The sequence below is a fragment of the Talpa occidentalis genome, unplaced genomic scaffold (assembly GCF_014898055.3).
Source record: "Talpa occidentalis isolate TD23 unplaced genomic scaffold, MPIMG_talOcc4v2.1 talOcc4.14, whole genome shotgun sequence".
NCBI lineage: Eukaryota > Metazoa > Chordata > Mammalia > Eulipotyphla > Talpidae > Talpa > Talpa occidentalis.
The window spans coordinates 27,193,316-27,211,228 of NW_023601433.1; the positions used below are offsets into that span (position 1 = coordinate 27,193,316).

At 45.9% G+C, this 17,913-nt stretch overlaps 1 gene segment (V, D, J or C); it reads left to right on the forward strand.

Moving 5' to 3' along the window:
* Positions 1-7,825: 7,825 nt before the first annotated feature.
* On the forward strand, positions 7,826-8,577 carry LOC119244068 (immunoglobulin lambda variable 3-19-like). The segment is given in 2 exon segments: positions 7,826-7,871; positions 8,262-8,577. Coding segments are annotated over 2 exon segments (360 nt in total).
* Positions 8,578-17,913: the final 9,336 nt, after the last annotated feature.

Genomic DNA, 17,913 nt, shown 5'->3' on the forward strand with positions numbered 1-17,913 from the left:
CATGGGGCCATGGGGAAGTGAGACACAAACTCCTTCCTCACCTGGGTCACACTCTCCCCCAGCCCCAGGAGGATGAGACACAGCCATGAGCAGCTCTGACCTGGTTCCCACCTCTTTGGCCCCTCTCCCGCTCTGGAGCCTTCTCTGTAATGCATGTCCTAAGTGGATTTGGGAATGCAGGAAGGGGCTTCTTTGTGTTTCCTTGTGTTTCCCACAACAGAGTTGTGGGGATTGAGGACCAAGGTGGAAAGCTGAGAGTGCAGACCACGAGGAACAGCAGAGACAGCTCTGGAGCTGAGCAAAGAGTCTAAGAGTAAAGGTGAGCACAGGGGTGAGGGAGGAATAGGATGGGCAGGAGGAAGGACCACCCTGACACATCAGAGGGAGCTTCTTACATGAATCTCTCACACACACAGTCATAGATGCTTGTTCCCTGGCTAGATAGAAAAGTTCCTATTAAGGCATCATTTTCTCTAACCACCAGAGCTTTGTCTCAATAATTGGAAAATGAGACCAAACTTTTGTGCCACCTAGAAAGTGAAAAAGCAAGTAGAGCAAAGATCTAAATGTGCCCCGTATTTTTACAGAATAAAAGATACTTAAAAACACTTAAAAATGAACACTGATGAGGAATCACATCACATAAGGAATCACTCACAATAAAACTTTCCTGTAATGAATTAGGATAATTAACAACCTAATTATTAAGGAAAATATCCATGTCCCCAAGCTGGCCTTGAAATCGCCCAGCTGCTATAATTTGTAGATAAGGAGACTAAATAAATGATTATGATTCCCATTTGTTCCTGAGAGTAGGGACATAAAAATATACCCCAAGTGAAATTCAACAAATGATCACAGTAGTATGTGAGATTCTAACCTAACGTTTCCCAAAAGACAAGCATAAGAATAAAAGGAAAGTGCAAAATGCCAAAATAACAATATCAATTGCTTAGGACAAGAAAGAGATGTGTTAAAAATATTCCGAGCCAAGAGACATTATGTAAACAGGACAGCATAGGATGAAGCTGATTTCTCATGAGAAGAAGTGCAGGTGAGCTGAGCGGAAGGTGATTAACATCCTGAAGATAAAAAAGAAGAAAAGATCTAATTGTTTACCAAGGTTGTTTGTTTTTTTGTTTTTTATGCATTCAAAGGGCAAAGTTTATCATCAGCAAACCAAAAAGACAGAAGACAGTTCTGAACCCTCTCAACCACGGGAAATACCAGAGAATCTTCTGAAACTTCAGAAAGGAATGAAAAGAATCGGAAATGCAACCACAGCTCTGCTCACTGAGAGTCCGTCTGTGACAGGATGCACTTCAGAAGGAGGCCGTGAGCATCCAGCTCAGAGTCAGGTCCTGTGCACAGACTTTGACGGGGGCCCTTGTGACACCACAGTCACTGTTGGTTTCTGTGTTAGGGCTGGTTTATGGCCCTTTTCCCAAGTTAACTTGAAACATTGACAAAGGTGCAGGTGTGCCCAAGATGGAAGAGTAGGGAGAGTTTCCCAACTCCCTCCACAACCACAACAAATCTTCACGTATGAACTTGGACAGAAGCAGACCTAAACCCTGGTTAGAGAGGATAAAAAGGCAGCACCCTGATGGATAGGGAGACAGAGAGATGACATCACTAAGGAAGACACCCCATGTTGGGGCAATGGGGAGAATAGGAAAGGCATCGCTAAGGTGTGGAACTTCTCTAGAAAGCAGGGGTGTGTGTGTGCCTGGCACCAGCACTACAACTCTGGATTAACAAGAGTGAAGACAAGCACCTGAAACTGCTGCAATGAGGCCACGCAGAGGTGAGGACAGGAAGCCAAGGAGAAAACAGAGACAAAGATTGAGCCCTCAATAGACCTGTGACCAGACTGACTTTGAGTCTTTGATTCAAGGTAATCAGACCAGTCTAGATGCCATTTGACCTGATGGTGAATAGAATTTGCCCCTGACACCCACCTTATAGCCTGACTGGGAGACCAGCAACATGAAAGTATAATTCAGGGTCACCAGCAGGTACCATCTTGGCAGCCTCTGGCCACCTTGATGATGACACTGTAGCTGGTGTCATCTTGGATCCCACCCTTCACACACCAGACCCTGACGGCAATCCCTCATGAAGTCTCTGCCCACCCACAAAATGACCAAGCTGGCTGGGAGCCAAGGAGAAGCAATTAAGAGGGTGTGGGCTGGCAGACAAGCAGGTCTGGCCCCATATAAACATCTGTGTGCTAGCAAATTTGCTAGACCCTCCCACAGCAGAGCCAGCCAGCAGTGGACCCACCAGAGCCTGTGTCTACCCATAGGTCAGAGCTGAGATACCCCACCCCGCCAGCCTGTGTTGGTCATAGCTGAGAGCACACAGCCTTCCTGGGTCCCTGCCTGAGACCAGCTCTCAGAGCAAGGCCACTCTGACCATCAGCGGGGCCCAGGCTGAGGGCCAAATCCACTCAGCTCTGCCCCAACAACCAAGTCTTCAGCGGAGGGGCACAACCTCCTGCTCTAACACCTTCACCGCATCAGCCTCCAGAGCAAATAACTGCAGGCCAGTGGGTCCAGCTGGCACACTAGTATCTAGGCCCAGGGTGAGAGGTTCCAGTCACACTTGCAAGGTCCATCTCTTGGTCCATGCCACACCCACCGGCCACAGCAACAGGGAGGCAGTGCTAGTGCTACAGCCACACCTGCCAGAAACCCAACAGCCCTAAAGCACATGCTTCAAACCTATCAGCAAGCAGCAAGCCTCCCTAGTGACCCTGCAGCTGGCAGCTGGCACCACACACAGCTGTACCCAGTGAGCACCAAACAGCAGGCGACCTAGACTCACAAGGCCCATCCTGCAGCTACACCAGGCAGCCATGGGCCACATGTGCACGCGCAGCACCAACCCCTGATCACACCTGAGTGTGGGCTTGTGGTCAAAGACTATGTGCCAGTGTCTGGCAGGACTGACAGCCCTATCCACAATGCCACCCTGATATGGCATGCAGGTGGCACGTCCATGAAGGGGGTCAGCTCAGCACACAACCTGGGTAAACAGGAACTGCACTCCAGAAGGACACTCATCACCAGCACATGAAACCTGGGGACCCAAACAGGCAGTGATGGTCCAGTAATCACAGAGCACCAGGAAGATGGGGGACAGAAGAACACAACCCGTATGACAGAGCTAATCAAACTAAGGAAATATTTCTGTGGGGGAAAGTGCAAATAGCCATAAGCTCATAATGTGCTCACCATTATTAGTCATTAAGGAAATGCAATTCAGACCAAACTTAGGTACCACTTTACCCTCACTAGCGTGGATAAATTAAAAAGTCAGATAACAATGTTGACATGAATGTGGAAGAAACAAAACCCTCATACATATCAGAATGTGAAAGGGTAGAGCCATTTTGCTAAGGAGTCTGGAAACTGCTCAAATGACTAATTCAAAGGTAACATATCCAGCAATTCTGTTTGCAACATATACCCAAGAAATGTGAAAACATGCCCACAGAAAACTTTTATAAGAATGTTTGTTGCAGCATTATCATTCCTAATAGCCAAATTGTGGAAATAGCCTAAATACCCATCAATGAATGAATGGAGCAACTAACCATGGTATGTCCCTAACAGAGAATATCAAGTCAGCAATGACATGGGATGAAATCCTGCTCCATGCTACAATGGGATTGAATCTAGGAAATGCTGTGCAATGACAGGAGTCAGTACAAACGACCACACACTACATAACTCTATTTACATAAAAGTCCTGAACAGAGAAATAGAGTGAGAGACAGAGAAACTTACTGTGGTTGCTTAGAACTGGGGTGTTCGGAGAGGGGAACTGGAGAATGGGGTGGTGGGTTTCAGTTCAGTGCCAAAATTTTGTAAGGTTGACTGTAGTGATGATCGCAATCTCAGTAAGGATAGCTTAGCCTGCTGCATTATCTATACATTAATGGGTAAATTACAATGTATTTGAATTACATCTCAACATGACTGATGCAGAATAAAGGAGAGTCTAATGTAAAATATCATACTGTGAAAAAATAAAAATATTTCCCACAAGAGAGAAAAATTTAATTTCTTACATATTGTTTCAAAAATTACCTTTTTTCCTTCAATTGGTCTATAAAGTTATGGAGGCTCCTCACTGGGGAGAGAGATGGCCCAGGACAGGGTGCACAGGAAGTATCTTTGTCCACACCTGGCTTCATGATGGGTGCCAATGTAGAGAGGAGGGACAGGTGGTCACTCCCCTATCTGCAGCCTGCGGGTCACACAGGAATGACCAAGTGGCTGAACTCTGTTCACTTGTGTAAAACAGGGCTGGTCCTGGAGGTCCCCTCTATGCTGCTCTGCTGCTGTGAGACCTGAGTGTGAACTGCAGATTCCCCCTGATGACACACTGATCACTGCCCAAAGCTCTCATGAAAACCTGTCACAGTGGGACTGAACTGGCTTTGATCATAGACAGCTGAGTGTGTTGCTGGCTTTTATCCTCAGAAAACCCAGAACGTTCCCTGTTGCAGAGCGATGGTCTCACAGCCAACACCCATAGAAGCCAAAATATGAGTGACTTTCGACATGAGAGTTTTCTTATGACTTGAAGACAAGGACACAGATGACTCAAGGCTCACATCTGCCTCCCCCATCTGGAAGCGGAGACAGGGTTATGGCAGTGATGGAAGAAAGGAGGAAAGCCAGGGCTGAGAAAGGTAGAAGCCTGGCAGAGTTTCCTTATTCAGACCAAAATCAGTCCAGACATGGAAAGGTTTTTTCCCAAATAATTTATGTTTGTGTCGGGTGTTGGTTTCAACTGGCTTAGAAATTAGCTGAAGGTCAGTGATATTTAGTACATGCTCAGGTTGTCTAACCTCATGCTGCTTCTCCGGAAGCCCAAAGAGACTCTCCCTACCTGGGGTCCAAAAGAGAGGCCCCTGCTCCTGCCCAGTGTTGGCATTTGGGCTCTGCCGATCATAACCCTGGTCTGGACAAGGCTCCCCGTCCCAACACTCCAGTTTCAGATGCAACCCAGTCTCTCTCCACCAGCCTTGAATGGGAGTACGTCCCCCTGCAGACTGGCTGTGCAGATGTGGGTTGGGACCAAGATCCACACTCAGGATACATTTCTTTGAAAAGAGAAATACAGGGCCTCCCCAGTGGCGCAGCGGTTGAGCGCTGGGTTGCAATGTTGCCTGCGGCCTCTGCGGTGCCGGTTAGGAGGGTCCCACATGGCGTTCAGACCTCTCCTGCCACCCGCTGCTCCCCTCAGCAGTGTACTTTGGTCCTTCTGCCTGCTCTGCTCCCCGCTCTGGCTCTGGTGAATTCTCTCACCCTCCTGCACTTCTGACTATACCCAGTGCATGTATAAACAAAACAAAACAAAACAAAAAACCAACCAACCAACCAAACAAATAAATAAATAACATGCCTCTATTAAAAAAAAAAAAGAGAAATACATACACACATACCCCTATATATAGTTCTTATATACATACACATATATACAAACATACATACCTAAGGAGTTAGATAAGTATTAATGGTCCAGGATTTTGAGGGTGAATTAGCCTTGGTTTCATCCTCACAAACTGAGTCAACTCTTGTAGATACTTCCTACAACTTATTCCATCATCCCATCCTGACAACATCTCCAAAGTCCCCTCTTCAGAAAGATCTTCTCAAGCTTGTCACCACATAGTACCTAACTGTCATTTGTTATCTAATATTAATTAACTGACTGCATATTTCACTATCATTTTTGTTCATTGATTGATTTCTGTGAATCATTTTCCCAAGGGTCAGGAAATGACAGGTCTTTTACATGCAAAGCAAATATAATACAAACCAAGGCATAAACAGACTGAAGTTTTTTTCTCCTACAATAACTCTGAAGTGAGATGGCTGTGCCACAGATACCCACAGATTCCATGATCACAGATCCTTCCTATTTTCTGGTTGAACCACCCCACTGTAAAGACTTTGCTTTTCAAAGCAAAGTTAACAACTAAGTCCTCAGAGTGGCTGTTGCAGCTCCAACTATCACATCATCATTTAAGAGGAAAGCTACTGTATAAATCCAGTACCTCTGAGATCACAGCAAAGGTTCATAGAAAACAATCCCAATAAAATGACAGGTGTTCTACTTCTGCGAGAACTGGACCATGTGGTTGATCCGGACTGAAGGAACCTGAGAACAGTGTGCAGTTTTGAAATAGATAAGACAGTACACCGAGAAATTAGTGAGAATCATCTTCTTGGCTGAAAACCAGATTTTTCTATTGCTCTGCTTATATGAAAGTCCTGAGGCAGGGACACTGCCATATTCATGCCATAGACCCAGGAAGGAATGTGTCTAAGACTGAAATGGGGGTCACAAATATTTGCCAGCTTATGTTCTCCTGTCTGTCGTGGGTGCAGTCACCACCCTGGCCCCATGATGGCACTTCACACACAGCTGGCACCCTTAAGAGCCATTCCCAGGATCCTGTTCGCCCCTGTGCCACCCCATGACCTGCAGTTCTTACAGGTGCATCCCAGGAGGGTCCTAAACCAGCCTCCTCTAAATGAACATGCTTAGACTTTCAAGGGTCTCTGAGACCTCTGTACCTGATCTTGAGGTAAGCAGGGGCCACACGTGGAAGAGGAATTCACCCCTGGGTCAGCAGCACATGGATCATGCTTCTGAATCCTCACCTGAATAGCTGATGTGCCTGCGCCCCCTGCAGCCAGAGCCGAGTGGCCACCAGGGGGCAGGAAAGAGCCACAAATGGCAGGTGTTTTAAAGAACCCCTGGAGAGGGTGAAAGGAAAGTAACAAAGAGCAAACACCAGAGTAAAGGGGTGATATTTTCCCAGTGTCATCCTTGACAATCATGAACCCATTTTCAGACTCCAAATCCTGGTGATCTGAAACTTGTAAAACTGCCAATTTCACTGGCACAATATCAGACACATCAATATCCACTGCCCAAACACACCCACTCCAGCTAAAATGACATCATTTCCTTACAACTGACTTCTCTGTGGTTGCATAGACCCCTTTCTCCCTTTGTTCTGAGAAGCTCCTGCCCACCAGACAAAATCATCCATCTCCTGGGTTAGTGCCTGGAACCCAGTGTTGCTATATAAACTTTTGTTCCCTTGTTATGAACTGAGACATTTATTACTTAATATCTTTTCCCAAGCAATTAAATACAGTTAATTAAAGTGAACGCTCATGTCAGCTGCTCTTAGAATTTGCAGAGGGAACCAAACATTCCTGGGGGCACATGATGTTTATTTGACCTGCGCATACTCTGGGCTACTGAGGCACATCCCCTAAGGCCCCCCTCAGGACACACACCTGGATGAAAACATTATAAAATTCAATGACTCCATATGTGCTATGCTAGGAGGAGATTTATTATTTTCTCTGTGTGGATGCTGCACCCTGGGGTGGACCTGTGCAGATGCTGCACCCTGCCCCCCACTACCCCTCCAATTAGCACCTACAGACCAAGACCGAAAAACACACAGACTACAGGCTGAGCTTTGCCTGCAAAGAGGCTGCCGAACAGACTCCAGGATGGAGTATAGGGAAGAGATATCAATTAGACTATGAGACCAGCAGGAAAGGAAGATACTTAAGCTGAGGGTGGGGACTTCAGAAAATACCCCTCCCCTCCCTGTTTCCTGGGGGCTTAGTCTTCTCTGAAACCACAAAATTCCCCAAGCAGCAGTCTTGGCCCTGGCTGATTTGCATACCCAGCAGCTCTCTCCAGCAAGGGGATAAGACAGGCCTGGAGGGGAACCTGCCTAGCCTCAGCCTTAGGGAGCAGGAGCAGGGACCCCACCATGGCCTGGACCCCTCTCTTCCTGGGCCTCCTGGCACACTGCACAGGTGCTGAGCCAGACTACTGCACCCCAGCCCCAAGGCTCTGGGATAAGGCTTTTTCTGACTTTGAGCTAAGTGGGGGCTGCCTGGGGGGCAGGATGTTCATGCCTTGTGCAGGGTGGGGCTTTGGGGTTCTGAAGACCCCCACTGTGCTCACTGCTCTGTGTGAGCCCCATCAGCTGTGCCTGTTTACTGCAGGGGTAGGGTGTCATATGCTCAAATGCCCCATCCATCTGCCCTGCTCTGGGTCACTGGCTGAGACTGGTGGAACTGAGCACCATGGGGCCCTGAGACATGACAGCTGAGTCCAAGTTCATGTGGGGTGTTGGGGCGAGGAGAATCTTCTGTGAACAGGCCCTCCATCTTCCAGTCATCTTCTACTCTTCTCTCTTGCAGGTTCTGTGGTCTCCTATGAGGTGACTCAGCCACCTTCAATGTCAGTGGCCCTGGGAGAGACGGTCAGAATCACTTGCCAGGGAGACAACATTGAAAAATATTATGCTCACTGGTACCAGCAGAACTCAGGCAAGGCCCCTGAGCTGGTCATTTATGAGGATAACAAGCGGCCCTCAGGGATCCCTGACCGGTTCTCTGGCTCCAACTCGGGGAACACGGCCACCCTGACCATCAGCGGGACCCAGGCCGACGATGAGGCTGACTACTACTGTGTGGCATCAGATAATAGTTTTGGTTCCCACAATGACACATGACCATGGGGAAGTGAGACACAAACCCTTCCCCGTCTTGTCACACTCTCCTCCAGCCCCAGGATGGTCGGGACATCCATGAGCAGCTCAGTGAGTATCTGAAACTCATGTATGTTGCTGTGTGCATCAAGAATTCATTGTATCTCCCTTTTGAGAAGTTTCCATGAAAGGAAAGTTTGGACCAGTTTATTCACTAGTCCCCATAAGTAACCTTTGTTCTCCTTCCAGTTTCATTCTGGGCAATTTCAAATAACCTATATAACATTTATTTACGGGTTTTCCCCTGATCAGAGGTCCTGAATCTCCCCTTCTTCCAGCCCCCATGCAGGTTCTGCAGCCTGAGTGACAGGAGTGGATTTAGGGCTCAGGGCCAGGCTGTGCTGATGTTTTCGGACAAGGCTGTGAGTTGAGGAAACATGGAGGAAGGACAGAGAAGGAAATATTTGTTCCATGTGTTAAAAGAAAATCTCAATCATTTAAGAACTGCTCAGAATTTTTGAGTAAAATTGCATTTGGATGGTGAGCACCGCACTTAACAGTCAGGAAAGTGCCAGGAGAGACCTGATGCTGCCGCCTCCCTGACTCGGGCTGTTCTCTGCCCTCTGGACACCTGCACCCCCTCTCCTTGAGCGAGTGCCCCTGGGAAACTGCACCTGCCACAGTTTTTGTTGTCCTTATTGAACCACCATTTTCAGACACAAACACCCTCCCCGTTATTAAACAGTCTGTGAGTTTGGACACAGCGCGCAGAGGGGTCGCGCGGCCACAGTCTCCACGCAGAACAGCACAAGCCCTCTCTGTCCTTCCCCCGGCCCTGGGCGGTCACGCCTCTGCCCCAGCGCTGCCAGTGCTGATCCCTGCCTGTCCCCGGAGTTGGGTCTTAGCAAAAAGTCATAAAACGGAATCCCTACAGGAGCTCTGTTTCTGCGCCTTTGCTTCAGCATAAAGCTTCTGAAACTCCTTTTTGCTGCTATGTGCACCGATAATTCATTCCGTCTCCATGCTGAGAAGTTTCCAGAGAGAGATGAACATCAGTTTATTGACCATTCCCCATAATAAGCCTTTGTTCTCTGTCTAGCTTCAACCTGGGCAATTTGAAATAAATCATTTATAACGTTTACTTACAGGCTTTTGGTGGACATTGTTTTTATTTCACTGGGGTAGGTACAAGGAAGGGAATTGCTGAGTCACGTGGCAGATAAATGATTAACTCTCCAAGAAACTACCAAATTGGCTTCCAGTTTGGAAGTTGCTTTTGCACTTTTCATTACCACCAGCAACTGATAAGCCTTGCAACTGTTCTGCATCTTCACGCTTGCTAGAGATTTTCAGATATTTTCCCCTCCAAAAACTTTCTAGTAGATCTGTAGAGACATTTCATTATGCTTCTAATATTCATTTACATACTGACTTATGATGTTGAACATCTATTCAAGTGTTTGTTATCTGAGTATCTTCTTTGGCAAGGTGTTTGTTTAAGTATGTGCTCAATTTTCAAGTACAATGGATACTGGTTTGCTTGTCTTCATTGATGTGCTATCAGTTCAGTTCTTTGTGACTTTATCACTTCATGGGTTCATCTTTCACCCCAGCAGTGAAGCCCTAACACAGCTGCTTCACCACAAGGACACCCCTGTACCCTTTCATAAGAACTTTTACTTCCTTCAATGGGTCACATCCTGTGCCACTCAGTCCTAACATGCTCTGATTTGTTCTCCATTTCCAATCTTTTCATAATGATATGTAAAAATAAACAATTGAATCATTTAATATGCTGCATTTGAGAAGAGCATTTCCCTTAGATAATTCCTCTACACTCATCAAGATTATGTTGACTTCATTCATTCCTTTCCATGGCTTTGTAATATTCCATGGTTCGGTTGCAGGAATATCAATTTAACCAGCACCCATCAAGGACAGCGTGGGTGTCTTATGGACAGAGGACTGTGGACATTGTTGTATACGTCTTTTCCGTGAATATGTTTTCCCTTTTCTGAGGTAAATGCCCAAGTGTAATTTCTGGGTGCCTGCTAATTACCAGTACATTTATTAAGTCACTGGTAAACAGGAGGAGCAAGGACAGGGGTGCAGACAGGGGAGGGAAGAGCAAACAAGACTGTGGTGATGGTTCATGGGTGAATTTGGTGTGGGGAATTTCATGGGGATTACAATTGATGGGAGAAATCAAACATTATACAAAAAAAAATAAACCAATGGTGTAAAGATAAATAAATAAAATAATAAAAAGGAAACTGATAGACATTTCAGAGTATGATCTAGTCACACTCCTCCGGCCCACGTAAGGGATGCAGATCCTCCCCTCCCCGCCAGTTCTTGTGTGGTCCCTCTACCACATCAGCCCTCCTGACAGTACAGGGTGGGGTCTCACTGTGGTTTTCTTTGCATTTCTACAACATCCAACATGAACCTCCTCCTGTGCTGTTTGCTATCTCTTTGTCATCTTCTGGAATGTTTGCTCTTGTCTCTCAGCACAACAGTGGTTCTTTGAATATGTGCAATCCAGACAGTTTTCATTGTCTGTTACCAGAGATTTCATTCTCTTTTGAAACTATTGCAAAAGAAATGATTTTAATTTTAATGAGATTCAGCTTATCAAAATTTCCTTTTTACAAATCATATTTTAGCATGGAGAATTCTTGCCTAGTAGTAGAGTCTGATGATTTTCTCTTTGCATTTTTTTCCAAAAAAACAAAAAAGCAAAACTAAAGCTCAGTCTGACCAGATCTCCCCAATTTTGTGGGTGGTGATGGAATCCAGTCTCTCACACAGCATGACCCTGGTCCCCACACTCTGCTTAGGCCCAGCCAGCTCGAATTGTTCTCCTCACTAGAAAGGGACGCACAAGGCACATACTAAAGTATGTATGTATGTTGTGTGTGTATGTGTGTGTGTCCTGTGTACACAGCAATCAGTGTGTCGGAAGCCACAAACAGATCTTAGAATCTTTGTACAGGTAGTATGACTGGGGTTCATTTCACAGTCTCCTGTAAACTGAGATTTTCACTATTTTTCAGAGCCCCCAGCGGGTCAGAAGAAGGAAGTGATTTGCATGCCACCCAAGGATAAGAGAGACCCTGAGCTCCCATCGCAACTGCAGGCTCAGAGGCAGATCCTGGGACAGCTGCACCATGGCCTGGAGCCCTCACCTGCTCCCCCTCCTCATTATCTACACAGGTGCTGGCCCCCAGTGATCAGCCCATAAAGAAATCAGGGAGCAGCCTGGGCCTGGCATTCAGCTCAGCACAGGGGATGCAGTATGAGCTATACCCTCTGGAAATGACCCTCATCCTCACACTGACCTCTCTTCTCCTCTCCTCTTGCAGGTTCAGTGGTCACTGCTGAGCTGAGTCAACCACAGTCAGTCTCTGTGGCCTTGGGACAGACGGCCACGATCACCTGCCAAGGAATAAACAGTTATGCTAGCTGGTACCAGCAGAAGCCCAGCCAGTACCAGCAGAAGCCCTGTGCTAGTCATAGCTGATAGTGCCTGGCCTCTGTGGGCCCATGCCCAATTCTCAGGCTCCAGCTCATAGAGCAAGGCCACCCTGACCATCAGTGGGGCCCAGGCTGAGGATGAGGCTGACTATTACTGTCAGTCAGTAAACAGCAGTAATCCTCAGCCCACAGTGACACGGTGCCATGGGGAAGTGAGACACAAACTCTGTCCCCATCTGGGTCACACTTTCCTCCAGCCCCAGGAGGATGAGACACAGCCATGAGCAGCTCTGACCTGAGTCCCACCTCACTGGCTCCACCCCTGCTCCCGAGCCTTCTCTGTAAGTGCATGCCCTGAGTGGATTTGAGACTGCAGGAAGGGGCTCCAGGTGTTTCTTTGATGACAGTCGTAGTGGGGATTGAAGACCAAGGTGGAAAGACTGAGTGCAGACCATGAGGAACTTCAGAGAGAGCTCTGGAGTTGAGCAAAGATTCTAAGAGTAAAGGTGAGCACAGGAGTGAGGGAGGAACAGAATGGGCAGGAGGAATGACCACCCTGAGTTATCAGAGGGAGCTTCTTACATGAATCTCTCTCACACACAGTCATAGACGCTTGTTCCCTGGCTAGTTAGAAAAGTTCCTATTAAGGCATCATTTTACTAAACCACTAGAGCTTTGAATAATTGTCTCAGTAATTTGAAAATAATTGTCTCAATAATTTGAAACTTTTGTGCCATCTTGAAAGTGAAAAAGCAAGTAGAGCAAACAAATATTGAAATGTGTCCAGTAATTTTACAGAATGGAGATATTTAAAAACACTTAAAAATGAACACTGATCTCTAGTACCACACGAAGAATCAGTCACAACACCTGACATCAAACAAAACTTTCCTGTAATGAATTGGGAAAATAAATGCCCTAATTATTAAGAAAAACATTCATGATCCCAAGCTGGCCTTGAAATTGCCCAGCTGGTATTTTTCTTTTTCTTTCTGGCTTATTTCACTGAGCCTGATCCCTTCCAGCTCCATCCATGTTGCTGCAAATTGCATGAGTTTATCTTTTTTATTGTTGTTTTTTTTAAGATTTATTTATATTTGCATACAAGACCTGGGGTACAGGCCAGAGATGCAGGAGGGTGAGAGAATTCACCAGAGACAGAGTGGGGAACAGAACAGGCAGACTGACTGGAATACACTGCTGAAGGGATAAGCAGGCGAGTCAGGAGACATCTGCTTCGTCATGTGTGTTGCTCCCTGGCTGGCCGGGGTTCGAACCCGTGCTGCAGAGGTTGTGGACTGCTTCATAGTGTGGTGCTCAACCCCCTGTGCCACCAGGGAGGCCCACAAGTTTATCTTTTTTGATTGCTGAGCATATATACCACATCTTCTTGATCCAGTCATCTATTTTTGGGCATTTGGGTTGTTTTCATAGCTTAGCTATTGTAAATAGTGCTGCTATAAACATAGGGGTGCCCTTTTGAATTAATGTTTCTGTGTTCAGAATTTAGAAAACGTAAATAAGAGACCAGGAAAAAGACTAATTATAATAAAGTAAAAATCAAAATCAACAAGCAACTATAAACCAGAGATACACTACGGGGGGTGGGAGGAGAAGGGAGTAGGATCAAAACAAGGGGGGTGGGAATTATATGGGGACTACAACCAAGACAAAAATGCATCCATTGTGCCAAAATGAAAACTGATGTAAAAAATATATAAAATAAAATAAAAATGCTCAATAAAAGAAAGAAATCACCCAGCTGCTATAATTTGTAGATAAAGAGACTAAATAAATGATTATGATGATTCCCATTTGTTCCTGACAGCCGGGACATAAAAATATATCCCAAATGAAATTCGACAAATGATCACAGTAGTATCTGAGATTCTAACCCACCATTTCCCAAAACCCAGTAAAAGACAAGCATAAAAACAGGAAGGAAAGTATAAAACCACAAAATAACAATATCAGTTGCTTAGGACAGGGAGAAAGAGACAGTGTTATAAGTATTCAGAGGCAAGAGACATTATGTATATGGAACAACATCATCTGAAGCCCATTGTTCATGAGAAGTAATGCAGGTGAGCGGATGGAGATTGACACCCTTAAGATAAAAAAGAAGAAAAGATCTAATTGTTTACCAAGGTTTTGTTTTTAAATATTTATTTATTTATTCATACAAGAACTAAGGTACAAGCCAGAGGTGAGAGAATTCACCAGAGACAGATGGGGGAACAGAACAGGCAGATCTATTGAAATACACTGCCCAGGGGAGCAGTGGGTGAGACAGGAGAGGTCTGCTGCGCCATGTGGGTTGCTCCCTGGACGACCAGGATCGAACTCAGAGGCTGCAGAGGCTGAGGACAGCTTCATAGGTTGCACCTTCACCCCTTGCACATTAGGGAGCCCCCAGTTTTGTTTTTGTTTTTGTTTTTATGAAATCAAAGGACAGAGTTTATCATCAGCAGACCAGTAAGACAAAAATAGTAGTGAACCCCTTCAGGCAGAGGGAACACCAGAGAATCTTCTGGCTCTTCAAAAAGGAATGAAAAGAATCAGAAATGCCACTAGAGATATATGATGCTATTATTAAATGCTATAAAGAAGACATGACATTATCTAACACAAAATGTACTGACATTTTATAATGTATATTGACAGGGATAAACTTGACAATAGTAGCATAATGAATGAAAAGAAGTGATGGCCACACATTAAGGGTCTTATACTCTATGTGATAAGATGTACTATCACCTGATTTAAATTATAAATTATAATTATAAAATAGTAACAAGTCATAGTTAGTAAGCAAAAAAAATGGGGGGAGATAATGTGGATTCATACAAATATTCAGTTAAAAAGAAACAGATAAAGGAAAAAGCAAACACCATTGAAGAAAAAAGAAATACCATTGAATACTTAAAATGATATTGTGGTATATTTAAAAAATACCAAGGTATATTTAAAATATATCAATGCCCAATTTCATTGTAAATAATAGCATATCACAAAAAAGAGCAGAGGTTTTCCCTTGAATTGAAAAACTATACCAAAGTATGGACTGCAGAGAATATAAATTAATATAATAAATTAAAGGACTAAATATTATATAATATAAATATAATAAATTAATATAAATGTAATAAATAAATATAATAAATTAATATAATAAAATATAATAAATTAAAGGACTAAAAAACTAAGCACTGGTTCAGACTAGGCTGAGGTAGACACCCTCCGACATGAATTCAGAAATGTGTGGTGATTAAAGCACTTGTAATGACTCACAAATAGTGACGCGGTGAGTACAACTGAGTTTCGGGTCAGGAAGCACCAGGAGCTCCTGGTGATGATCAGCCTCCCCTTGCCATGAAGGGAGGCTTCCTCCTGAATCTGAGTTGACATGAAGGCATTGGCCCCTAGAGCATCACACAGGTTCCAGACTTTTCAGCTTCACCCAGGCTAGGGCACTTGACCAGTGCGATGTGCTTTAAAAATTTGATGTGCCCTGCATCCATATACCCCATATTCTGTCTTGCTGCACTCTGCGTGGAAGGCCAGGGGATCCCAGCTGGCAGAGGGGAGGGCTGGACTCTGTTCAACACTCTCTCCTTGGACAAGGCCTCTGGGGTGACTTGTAGGACAGAAGTTCAGGAATGAGCTCTCCTCCACCAGCAGGGGGCAGCAGAGCTGCAGGCAGGAGCCCCAGGACAAAGCTGGGCTGCCCAGGAGACTTAGAAGGAAACCTACCTACCTGCCCAGGGTTCTGGGAACCAGAACAGCTTCAGAGGAACTCAGCAGAACCAGGCCTTCCCCCAGGCTGCTGTGACCACATTCTGAGGATCAGAATCACACTGTGCCCCCAGGACGCTGATGGGACCAGGATCCAGGGGGCATCATGTAAAAAGGGAGACATAGAGCCTGTGCCCAGGGACCTGACCCTCTGTGCTGGCACATCAGGGGCACCTGCACCACTGCTCTGTGCCTCCCCCTTCTCCAGACTGACTGTGAGCTCGAGCTGCACCTACTTTGCTCAGGTCATGTCAGGAGGAGCAGACATGCTTCTCAGGGCCCCTGAGCCATAGATGGAGATCTGTGGCCTCATTTAAAAGACTCTCTTCAGAGTGAAGTGGATTCTCACTCCTCTGGTCACAGTCTGGTCACATTCTGGTCATTGAGTTAAGGATCCACATGCCCAGGGGGACCCCTGACCACTCAGTTCCCAGAGCTCTTCCCTGTGCAAAGACCATGACCCTGGGGAATTTCAGAGACCATAGAGACTAAACACAGTTTAGCCAGACTGTTTAGCCAGGTCTGATTTTCAAAAGCTTCACATCTTATGTAAAACAGTAGTGAAATCCTACAGTGTTAATTGTCAGTGGTGGGAGAGCTATAGGACCCAAACACTGTGTGTAAAATGATACCAAGCTGTGATCACCCTTCCAAAGGGGGCTGTTGTTTAATAAGGAAACTACCAGGCACTCAGTAATAAACAGCCAACAACACAGCCACGGACCCACATTCTAATGACAGGCCTGGGATGAGACACATGTGCACCTGGGGTACAAGGGGAGGATGACAAGGACAAAGAAGATGAGTGTGTCTGGGGACCCCCACCTGCAACATCACTGGAGTCTGATATCTCCCCAGGCGCACCACAGCCCTGGCCCCATCTCCAAATGGCCCACACTGTGCCAAGCCATTCGGGACAGATCACAGGATGGGGGCTGGACTGTGTGGGGTCAAATCCCAGGAGGTGACTGTAGTTATAGACCTCGGAGGCCAGGCAGGCTTTCTAACATGATGAGCATGTGGAAGAAGCTGAGGGTCGCCCCATTTTTTCTCAGTCACGTGTTCAACCCCATAACTGTTCCCCATCATAGTGAGGAGCCCCACAGGGGGTAAATATCTGTGATAGCCATATCAACTGGCATTGTCACTAGCACAACGCTCCCTAGAGCCCTCTACATGGTTGTGCTGTTAAGAGATCATTCCTCTGCTTCGCTGAGTAGGATTCCATGGTCCATGTAACAACGTCGGGTTAACCGTCACCGAGGATGGAGGTCTGTATTTTCTCTCTCTGGACAGCACGTAGAGAGGCTCCTACGCACAAAGGTGCTGTGACTATTAGTGAGTAGACCTTCTGTGAATGTAACCTTTCTGAAATAAATGATCTGAAATAAATGCCCAGAGAACCACCACCAGCCTGTGTGGGAAAAGCAGGTTTTGGTTCTTCATGACCTGCAAACCCTTTCCAGAGTGGCTGTGCACTTCACACCATCAGCCATGCGTGAGGACCCCACTTCTCCTCAGCCCTACTGTCTACTTCAGCCTGTCTGAGGACACATGGGGACTCCCTCTCATCAGGCTCCCGCCGTCCTTCATCCTCCTCACACAAGTGTTGGTTCTGCTCAGTCTCCTTTCCTCAGTGGTTGTATCTTCACTATTTATGATCATGTTTCTTAACATCCTCTCTGCACTAGCTGGTCATCGGATATGTCTTTGTAATCTTTTCTCTTGCCTGTTACTTGTTTCTTTCATCCTTTAGAGGAGGGTTTATAAAGCAAAAGATAGGTGTGTTGGTGAGGTCAGTGTATTCATCTTCCTCATCATGCTTCTGGTGTCATCAAGAATTGCACCTAGACCTTCATTCCAGAGATTTCTCCCTTGCTTTCTTTACACATAAACAGAAAGAAATATTGCATGAAGTTATACAACCAAGTTCCCCGTGTGATGATGAAATTGTGGCCTTTCACATAGTGTGACCTCTGACCTCTCAGCTCCCTCCTCAAGTCCTCAAAGTCCACTCCCATGTGTGTTCTTCTCATTAGAGAGGATAGTGAGGGGTGGCCCAGGGTACAAATGGAAGTGTGTGTGTGTGT